The sequence below is a fragment of the Papaver somniferum genome, chromosome 10 (genome assembly GCF_003573695.1).
Source record: "Papaver somniferum cultivar HN1 chromosome 10, ASM357369v1, whole genome shotgun sequence".
In the NCBI taxonomy this organism is placed as follows: domain Eukaryota; kingdom Viridiplantae; phylum Streptophyta; class Magnoliopsida; order Ranunculales; family Papaveraceae; genus Papaver; species Papaver somniferum.
Genome location: NC_039367.1, coordinates 162,669,630 through 162,680,829, shown reverse-complemented (window position 1 = coordinate 162,680,829; position 11,200 = coordinate 162,669,630). Strand labels below are relative to the sequence as shown.

General features: G+C 39.5%; 1 protein-coding gene across 1 annotated transcript; it reads left to right on the top strand.

Annotated features, from left to right (window-relative positions):
• Positions 1–9,887: 9,887 nt before the first annotated feature.
• On the top strand, positions 9,888–10,385 carry LOC113316760. Its single transcript, XM_026564909.1, has one exon. The coding sequence runs from the start codon at positions 9,888–9,890 to the stop codon at positions 10,383–10,385; it is 498 nt and encodes a 165-aa protein (XP_026420694.1).
• Positions 10,386–11,200: the final 815 nt, after the last annotated feature.

Genomic DNA, 11,200 nt, shown 5'->3' with positions numbered 1-11,200 from the left:
CTTGAATACAAACTATATTATATTGGGAAATCGAACCGGAAATGAGTGATAGGGGAAGAAGTTACCAAACATGTCGAGCTTCAAAATTCACCGACCTAGTTCATAAACAAAACATAGACTCCAAAGTCTGACGTACCAAACTTTCAACTAAACCAATAACCTCAAACCAAAACGGGTTTTTAACTAATTAATGTCCTCTACCAAATTTCAATGCAACAACGCAGTTTTTGTGCATTTAGTCAAACCACCAACACAAAATTATAACAGAACTCGGGTAGACATGCATGTGGTCGACCACATAGGAAAAATCTTCATGACAATCACAGTGTGTCTTATGCATATCGTTTATTCAGCCTTATACCCTAAATGTGTATCAGTGCATAACTATTCTAAACAAAAAGCAACAATCATCCTCCAAAATATAAAGACCGAAAACACACTCAGCCATCTTTTTAACCTTAGGCAGCCCCACCATCTTTTAAGCGTATATCCAAAATCCTATTATGCTCACTCATTCTCGTCTTACTCTTAGGAAACTGTAATAAGTTTCTAAGAAACTATCCACGACAATAGGGATATTTTCTCACAGTAAGTTGATAAGCAAAGGATAATAGAACTAAATTGTTCCTGCATAGACTACTCAATATAAATCTCTAATCTCATCTTTTATATTGCATTTGTTACTATTGGAACCACAATCATAATATTTTTAGTAGATGAGCGAAGGAGCACAATGCTCCAACCAAAACAAAACCTATTATAACACTATCACTCTTGTAATGTAGCTCTCTTCACCGAAAATTTAAACTTGATAAATAATCACAAATACATCTTCTAAATAACCAAAGAAAGAACATCTTCTTAAACACTAACACTAAAACTACTTTCTCGCAAAAGAAATAAACTTTGAAACCAAAATTTGATCATTATCCATAAGTACTTAATTTATCAAATAATTAGTGATGGTAAAAGGTTCACGAGATACCACACTGAAACTTTGGCCCCTAAGTTGTGCAAAAATTTGAACAACATGCACTATTTTTCACCAAGTAATATGCACTCCATATAATAGATCACATAAGATTATAAAGTGCCCAAACGATCCATTTTCCTCGCAAATGGGTCTTTACCTCAAAATTCGGAATGCATCCATGCTAAAAGATCAACCCGTTTCCTAAAAGAAGTCTTGCACTTCAAACCATTTCGTGATTTCTTAAAGATATCCTCAAGCAATCGAAACAAAGGCTACAATCTACTTCATTTTTCACTCAAATACGGTAAAAGAGATATCCTAAACATCCAAAAGGATGTCATATGTATCCGAACCTGCACCCACATCGCTCTTCGAAGGTACACTCCTTTCAAAGATATAACGTTCACAGAATTATAGAACTACTAGTTTTACCGAGCAACTCCTCAGATCTAACACAACAAAATAAGCCTTCCTCAATCATATGCCTAATATGCATATGAGAAAACTAGTGCTGACAACAAAAAATGTCTCATTGGAGAATAAGAAACCATAGCTCCACCGCAACTGATATTTCCGCGTAAGAAATCAAATAAATAAATAAATAATAATACCACGTTTCATCAGACGATTATCATACCTCAATTTACTTGTATCCACACAACAAGTATTCAAAACGAAACCAATCTCTGGGAAACAAATCTTCAATACCTTTTACAAATGAATTGACTTAAAAAATTTAAGTCAATTTATATGTGCCAAAAATTAGACCCTAAAAAATTTAAAACATATGTTAAAGGTATTTGTGAAGAACAATGAAAATAAGGGGTATTTAATCGATTTCCACAAACTTCTTTACAAACTCCCTCTGTTTCTAGAAATAAGTTACTATCACTTTTAATTTCCCCAGAAACAAAGGGAGTATTTTATTCGCGTAACCTTCCTCAAATTTAGAGGTGTAAATTGCATCGTTCCAGCACGAGCACAATCCAGCCCAGCACATTATATATTAAACCCATCCCAGGAGAGTATGTGAATTAGTCAAGCACGGAACAACATGTTAGCTTCATGTGATGTGATGTGACAAATTAATCGGCCCAATGGAACAACACAACACATGGTACGGATAAGAACGTGGTAGAGCACGTCATAACACGCTAAAAAAGCACATCATAGAATTCATAAAATACCACACAATGCAAATCAATACAACACATTTTGTATAATTTCACAAAAGAGTGATTATTCTAAAGAATTTTTTAGATTTTATCTTCGTCCTCTTGAGTTATTTTTATAACTGCTCATACAACATCTAAGTATATGGAAAATATTTGCTTTGAAAGATATATAATAAATGTGGTAGGCAAAGGATAACACGGCGTAACACTATTATTTTTCTGGCACAACATATAACAACACGTCCTCGAGCAAGGTACAACACGATACCCATTAATCTCTTTCACGACACAACACGACACGTAGCACGCTGAGCTCACCTCTTAATGGGCTTGGCTTGGCTGCGTTGTGTTGGGCCGTCTTACACCTATCCTTATATTCATCGTTTGTTCCCTGAAAATTAGGGGTGAGAAAAAATGCCCATGTCCGAAGATTTTTCCCAAACCAATCCATATTATGGCGGGTGGATACCAAATCCATTTCTCGACGGATTGGAAGCGCATGAATTTTTAAAGGACACCGGTGGAACATCACCCGTCTGTTGTCCACGCGACCCTTAGAATAATATTAGTATATATATACATATGATGATTTTTATAGAAAATTGGTATATAATATATATAGTTTTCTTTTGAGAAGCATTGAAGATTCTCAAAGATATTCCAAAGATATAAATTTTGGATTGATCGGAAGCCTTCATATTGATGAATATTATATTTTGGTTGTTGGGAAGACATTGTGTTACTTTTATTATGTTAGTTACCGTAGTAGCAATTAGTTGACAAGTAAAGGTGGCGCAATCCTAAACTATGATTCATCAAGAAAGAAATCAAGGAGAAGCATGGACTCACTCTATCTGACCCGGTACAGTAAAAGAGAGAGTATCTACTACATTTGGAGGAGAAGTAAACACGTGTAAAGTAAAAGTCATTTTCAAACGGTCGGGTTTGGATCGAGGGATAAGGCATTAAATGCACTGACAGAACATACGTAGGAACAGAAGGGTCACATCATGACAGGATCGGATGCAGAGGAACGCAGATTCGAATCGGGCAGAGTAATAACATCAGATTAATGGATGTCGGGACCATTATCATTAGGCAAAAGTAAACTTGAGCCGAGATGGAATCGATAGGGAGACCTATTCTTCAAAGGAGCACAGGGCTAAGGGAGGAGTATCAGAATGACATGTTAGCTATCACCCAATGGGACCATCGAGATAGATAGAATGTAACTAACAATATAATCCCGTTGTATGAGCATCTTAGCCAATAAATATAAACCCTTGTGTTGAGAAAAAGGAAAGTGATTTGTAAGAGAGAAAGGAGAGAGACTACGTATTGTTGAGAGCTATCATAATTATTGTAACTTGAAAGAAGAAATAAGATAATCCTTTCAAACCTGTGGACGTAGGTAATCATGTCGATCCACGTATATATTGTGTTATTATGAGTCTCTTTACTTGTTTATCTTCCTGTCTCTCGATCTTGAATGTTACATGTAGGATGTATAACTTCTTACAACTACAGTTACTTATATTTTAGTAATATAAATTTTAAAACTAAGTAATACCATTCATGTTCGGCATTTATCCGTTATCATTTATAAATTTTTTAGATCCGCAAATCCATCTTCATTCAATTCGCTCATCCGCTCACCCGTGAATGATCGCATCCAAAAAGTAATAAATTGAACTTGGGTGAAAATCTCAAAGCGTCATTTGGATGGATTGGGATCGGTAGGTACCATTTAGATGTATTGGGCTCGTTTTCACCAGGTATACTCATAAACCCGAATAAGAATCTAAATGGGCTTCTCATAGCTCATGAAATTGTCCAGACTAAAGGGAGAAGAATAGTACTGTCTCCATGATATCTCTGGCTTGGCTTGTTATTTTGTTAAGCAGATTACCCTAGTTAAGTTTCTCCTCTTATGCGAAAGAAGAGGAAACATCAATGTCGAGCATTCCAGGAGATGTCTATCTTGATATCGTCTCAAGGCTATCAGTGAAACAATTACTTAAATGTAAGTGTGTTTGTAAATCTTGGTTCCAAATAATATCTAACCCTAGTTTTGTTAAGATGCACCGTAATCGTATCCAAAAGAACAACCCCAGTATCATGTTTTCTAACAAAGAATCGGAAAGTAAGTGTTGGGAACTCAAAACCATAGGTTATGATTCACTAGATTCCTCGCTAGAATTTGATGATGTTGTTGGTAAAAACAAGTTTCCATTAGAAACTTTATACAGTAATCATTTTGAACTTTTTGGTCATGTAATGGTCTGCTTTACTTTTGGTTTGATAATAGGAGGCTGTTTTGTCTTTGGAACCCAACCACCAATGAATATAAGATAATACCAAATCCTCGAAAAAATATGTGTTGTATCCTAGTTGGTGGTTTTGGTTATGATTGCAAAATTGATGATTACAAGTTGATAATCTTTTGGAAATTATATGAAACCTATAAGGACAACAGGTGTTTAGTAGACGTCTATACTCTAGGAACCAATTTGTGGAGAAGTAGCCAAACTGAGATTGATATGTATCCACGTAGCAGTGGAGTTGGGGTGCTGGTTAATGGGGATTTTCACAGGTTGGCTAATGGCTAAGAAGCTTTGCAATGACTCCAATTTAATCTTCTGTTTGGATATCAGCAACAAGGAACTCAATGAATTAGAACCACCTAAAGAAGCTGTAGACAATAAGACTTATTCTTCAACGACTACGGGGGCTTTGGAAGGGTTGCTTTGTGTACTTAATGAAGTTCATACGGTTCAACTTGAAGTTTGGGTGATGCAGGATTATGGGATTAGAGAATCTTGGACTAAACGTTATACCATTACCCATGAGAAAATAATGAGATCATGTATTAATACTCACGCCGTTACTCTCCTATGTACAGCACGTTGTAATTTTCTCCAGTTTTCCTATTTTTATGTTATGAAGTCCTGTTCTGTAGCTACTTAGGTTTGGTCCTTCGCTTATTCAGCTGTACCTATTCTTTCGTTACTTTTGTTATGTATTCTCATCTTTGTTTTCATGTAATCAGTATAAATACTACTCAATGAAATCAATCACACAAGTTGTGTGACAAACTTCAAACTTCAAACCAATATTCGTTTATGGTATCAGAGCTACGTTAATTTTTTTTCCTGCAACTCAATCTTCATGTCCATTGATGGTGATCAATCTGATCCTGTAATGGAAACTCACAATATCAACAGCTCCCATAAGGATACTGCATTATCTCCCAGCAGTCCTTATTATGTCCACCCAGCGGACAATCCCACATCTGTGATATTCACTCCTCTCCTAACCAGCGATAATTACTGCACCTGGGATAGAGGAATGACAAAGGCACTCAGCGCGAAAGGTAAAACCGGCTACATTGATGGCACGGTGAAGAAACCCAAAAATCCAGTCGATCTCCCACATTGGACGCGTGCTGATGATCTTGTTGGAAGTTGGATTTCCAACTCAGTTGATCCTGAAATCAGATCCAGTACAATAAACTTTCCCTCTGCTAGAGAACAGTGGCTGAAAATCAAATAGAGATTCTCCCATCATAATGCATTCAAGTTGTATGCATTAAAGCAATCTATCTCCAACCTAAAACAAGACAATCTCATCGTGGCGATGTACTACATACGACTCAAGTCTCTCTGGGATCAGTTGGATGTTTTTCGTCCTGCTGAACCATGTATAAGTGGAGCCGGCAAAAACTACGTCGACAATCACAATCAGGATAGAGCCATGGAGTTCTTACAAGGGCTACATGATCGATTTCTTCTCTGCGAAGTCAAATCCTTCTCATGGAGCCTATGCCTTCGTCTGCAAAGATCTACAATCATGTCATGCAGGAGGAGGAGCAACAAGGTATAAACTCTTCTTATGTTCCATCTATTGAATCAGATACTTTGAATGTCTCTCGTGGTGTCCATAGAAATTCGAGGAACTTTGCCCAACCAGGTACTCGAGGAATCACTATTCCAGGCAATAATAAACGCCCCAGGCCGTTCTGTGATTATTGTACCAAAATTGGTCACACTAGAACAACCTGCTGGGAATTGAACGACTACCCTAAGGATTATTTACCAAAATCCAGTGGCCCTGATGCTCCTCTAGTTGCTGCACCGGTCCCACTTGCTGCACCAAATATCAGTGTAGCTCAATATCAGCACCTATTGTCGTTGCTGGAACCAACTGTTGTTGTTGGTGATAATATCCCTTTCACCAACTTCGCAGGTATTTCTCTTTCTTGTACTATCAATTCTTGGATTGTATATAGTGGTGCTACTCACCACATATGTTCCTCTTTGTGATGGTTCACTTCTCGTAACTTGGTTTCTAAACCAATCCATGTTCAATTACCAGATCGATCACATATATCTGTGACTCATATTGGGTGTGTTGATTTATCACCCACTATCAACCTATTGAATGTTTTCTATATTCCAAGTTTCAAATTACTTGCTTTCTGTCAGTCAATTGACTCGCACAATTAATTGTTGTGTATCATTCTCAAACGGATCTTGCATCTTCCAGGACCGTCAAACGAACACGGAGATTGGATGGAGTAGATGCATTGCAGGCCTCTATCACTTCAGTTCTCAACCATTTGCTTTATCTGTTAGTACAAATAAGCCTGTTGATACATGGCATCGCCGTCTCGGCCATCCAAACATGGATTGTTTTAAATTTTTAGCTAGTAAATTTACTTACATTCATTATCAATGTAATCACTTTTGTGATGTTTGTCCAAGGGCAAAACAAACTCGTCTTAAGTTTAATAAAAGTATTTTGTGTGTGTAAAATACCCGATGGCCACGTGTCGACATCCCAAGGGATAAATATATGATGAGATGATGAGGTTGAAGCACCAAATCACTCGATGAGAATAGGATTTGTCTCAGTCGAGGCAACTGCACAAGCGCCACATGAATGACGCGTGTATGTAAAGGTCTAATCTGCTTAGACGGTCAAGTCTAAAAAGCAAAACCGCATTTAATGAAGGATAAGAACAGGACCTGGGTATTTGGGCATCGTGACAGAAGACTCGGATGATCTATACTACGACCCAGAGGCGATGGAGAACAAGGTTCTCCGTAGATGGGCGAAACGATCCAAGGGATAGCAAGACAACTCGGAGGGAGTACCAAGTACGCCATCGCAAGGGACAGTATAGAACGAGTCCGAGGGAGCCAAGGCGATGGATGACAGCTCACCCAGCTCAGACGATCAAGTGACTACGAGTTTATTCCGTCTATAAATACCAGTCCATGTACCAGGAGGTGGACAACTTATGTAATCTTAGATGGTTTTTCTACAGAGAATTCCTGAGAGAAACTTAGATAGAGAGAAAGTGAGAAACCTAGAAGAGATCTGTAACACTTTCAAGGGTAAGACCTTATAATCAATAAGAAAACATCTTCTTCTCCGTGGACGTAGGTCTTCATGGACGAACCACGTTATATGCTTGTGTTAATCTTTACATTTCATGCTATTTACATCTTGTTCATGATGAATCTTGTATGTTTAAGTAGTTTTTAGTCTTTAATCTTACTTGGGTGTAGTAGTCAGAAAACATGCAGCTACATTTTGGCGCTACAAACATGGAGGTATGAATATCTAATCTATCTCCCTAACAACAGCTCTATATTGTTTTCATAATTTCTGTAAGAGAAGTCTTGTCACACTACAAAGTAGATTTCTGTTGAGATGAATGAGTAGAGCTCGGACTCAAAAATGATCTTCACGATCTAAGAAATCTAGGAGAACATCAAGATCAACATATCTACGTTTTTTCACTAATTTTATGTAAGATTTTTTCAAGATTTTCAAAGTTTTCATCAAGTAGCTCAGGAGAGTTGTAAATCGGAGTAAACATGGAGCTCCAAATGCTTCAGTGCTCAAACGATCTCCTCCATGAAAGAGATGGGAAGAAATGCTAGTCAGTAGACTACATAAGGAAGCAATCACCTTATAAGAACTTTAAAAAAGGCAAACTTTTCTTGATGTTCATCATCAAACTCGTCATAATCTCGGAATCTCCTTCTTAAGGATTTGAATTTAAGTCAAGGGCAAGAATTAATGAGTATATAATCAGTCGTCAAACTCAAAATTTGATTTGATGTCATAAGTTAAAATATGAAGAGATATATTTCCTAGAATGGGAAAACGTACTCAATCGTCATAATTAGATTCTTTCCCTATGGGGGTGTGGCGTGTTGAGGGAGATATTTTCTCGAAAAAAGAGGACTGGAAAAACACCTTTTCTCCATCATCAACACCTCATGCAAACAGGGATGTTTTGACATTTTCACATGTCTCCAAAATCTACTGCAAAGTCTTCCTGTACTAAACTGTCCGGTCTGAACTATGACTTAGTAATTGCATGTGACCTGCAAATATAGGGTCTCACTTTTCTAAAAGAAAAGACAAATTAAGTATTATTGCATATGTTGCAGGGAGGGTAATGGTGACGCGACGATCTACTCGTGCTAGCCAAGGAGAAAATGGTGGAGCCCGAACAGAAGGACTCGACGATATGGAGCAAGCCGAGCCCTTGATCCCAGGGGAGGGACAACCCGATGAACAATATCGGGAAGGACTAACTGATAATTCTAGCTCCGAAGGAGAGGGAAACCCCTTCGAGAAGCGTGACGATATTCGTCTTACTCGTCCAGGAGGGTTGAACTTCTTGCCGAAACAAACAGCAAATAATAAGGTCAAGAAGGAAAACCCTTCAGACCTCGCCGATGCTAATGCCGCAATTGCAACCATCCTGAGAACCCAAGAGGTTCAGGATAAGAGAATGATGAACTCAGAAAGGCGCAATAGAAAGCTAGAACGGAGAAACCGCAGGTTAAAACGCAAAGTAACAAAGAAAGTACCACTCACCATCATTGAAGAAATCCCGAATGAGGAAAACCCTTTTGATCATCTGCAAGACGACGAACGAATTAACATCCCTGACACCTCGAACGAGGAAACAACGGATCGATTTCCTATGGGAAGTAGAGGTGTGTCCGACCACAAGGGTAGCCTACCCGAAGGGTCATCAGATGTTGATCCCAAACATAAACGAAACAAGAATCGAATCGACGAAGTAAATATTGACTATGAGACCGAGAATCTCGCAGCCATAAACCCAAAGAGAGGGGAGAACTCGAGGTCAACTCTCTCTAAGGTTGTGTCATACGTTGAACACTTGAACGAGGACTCCGGGCGATCAAGGCATTGCCCCCCATGAACCATCTTTATTGCCAGAGAGAGCTATGGGAAGGAGAAAGAAGGCCGAAACCAGGCAAGATGGGGACGAACTCCAAGTCCGAGTCAACCGACTCGAGACAATGTATAGTGAAGATACAGGGAAGCAGGAGATTACGAAATTGGCAGTAGTCATGCAAGAAGCAGGACAATTCCCCTTATCCGAAAATCTATTAAGATTACCCCTCCCAAGAAAATACTCCGCACCGGTGTGCACGCCCTCGTTCACAGGAACAAGATATGCAATCGAGCACCTTAGAACTTATCGTATGACGCTGACCTCTAGGGCACCCATATATCATATGGATACCTGTCCCGAGACACGGTACTTAGACTGTAACGCCATCATCTCACACTCGGCGATGGCCACCCCCATCCGAGAAGAAATTATCACAGGACGAATTCACAAACGAAATTTCAACGGTGACGAAGTCTTCAGTGCATCCAGAGAACCCAAACTGGAGGAATAGATGAAACTTCTCATTATCTTTGCAGCCTCAGAAGCACCAGAAGGAGGACAAAACCATAGCGACCCACTAGTAGTTACGATGGCCATCGCCCTCTCTGAACCCGGGGGCGAGGATACAAAAACCAAGGCACTCTCATGGGCGATGCCCAGAATTTTGATCGATGATGGCAGTTCGGTGGACATCTTATTCTATGAAACATTTAAACAAATGGGTCTCACAGACGAATGTCTCGTCCCTTCCAATTACAACATATTTGGCTTCAACGGGTCATCAACCCGCCCAAAAGGTGAAATAACGCTGGAAGTTCGGGTGGGAAAGATCCTCACCCTAACCACCTTCTGCGTGGTAGATGTACTATCACCTTACACAACCATTATGGGTCGATCCTGGGTCCACGGGATCAAAGGGGTGGCCTCAACTTACCATCAAAGGCTAAGGTTTCCTACGCCTGACGGAGTGGCAGAAATCATTGGAGATATTGCTGAAGAAAAATGCTGATACAAGACAGAAGTTCAATACGGAGAGAACAAAATAAACTCTGCCAAAGAAAAAAAAGGAACGAGCTAAGAATGCCAAGAATCAGGCCGAAATCGATGCTTACATAACAAGAACTAATGAGGCGAGACGATCGGGCAACGAACTCGCAATGGACAATAGCGTCCCATCAGACTCACCCATGGGACCCATACAAAACTTCTCAGATATAGGAGAATTAAAATCAAATTTCTCGGCCTCGGAGCCAACCAAGGAAGTCAACATCAGAACATCCGAAAACCCGGGTATGGTAAAAATAGGGACACTCCTCAGCAAAGAAGAGGAAGAGAAGCTAATACAGGTTCTAAGGGAATATTACGACGTCTTCGCGTGGCGTATGGAAGATATGCCAGGAATAGACCCCGAAGTGTGCTGTCATCATCTGAAAATTGACCAAAGCACACGCCCATGCGGCAAAAAATGAGAAAAGTGGCACCAGAATACCATGAAGCCATACAAAAAGAGCTAAAGAGAATGGAAGCTTCAGGGGTGATAAGAGAAGTCCATTACCCAACATGGATATATAACATGGTGATCATGCCAAAGAAAAACGGAGGAGTAAGGATCTGTATCGACTTCAGCGACCTTAATAAAGCTTGCCCCAAGGACAGCTTCCCACTCCCTAACATAAACCAGCTTGTAAAAGCAACCTCAGGATACAGATTGCTATCTCTGATGGACGGATACTCTGGTTATAACCAGATCCCCTTCGTCGAGGAAGATCAAGAACATACCGCTTTCTTCACCCCTCTTGGCCTATACTGCTACACCAAGATGCC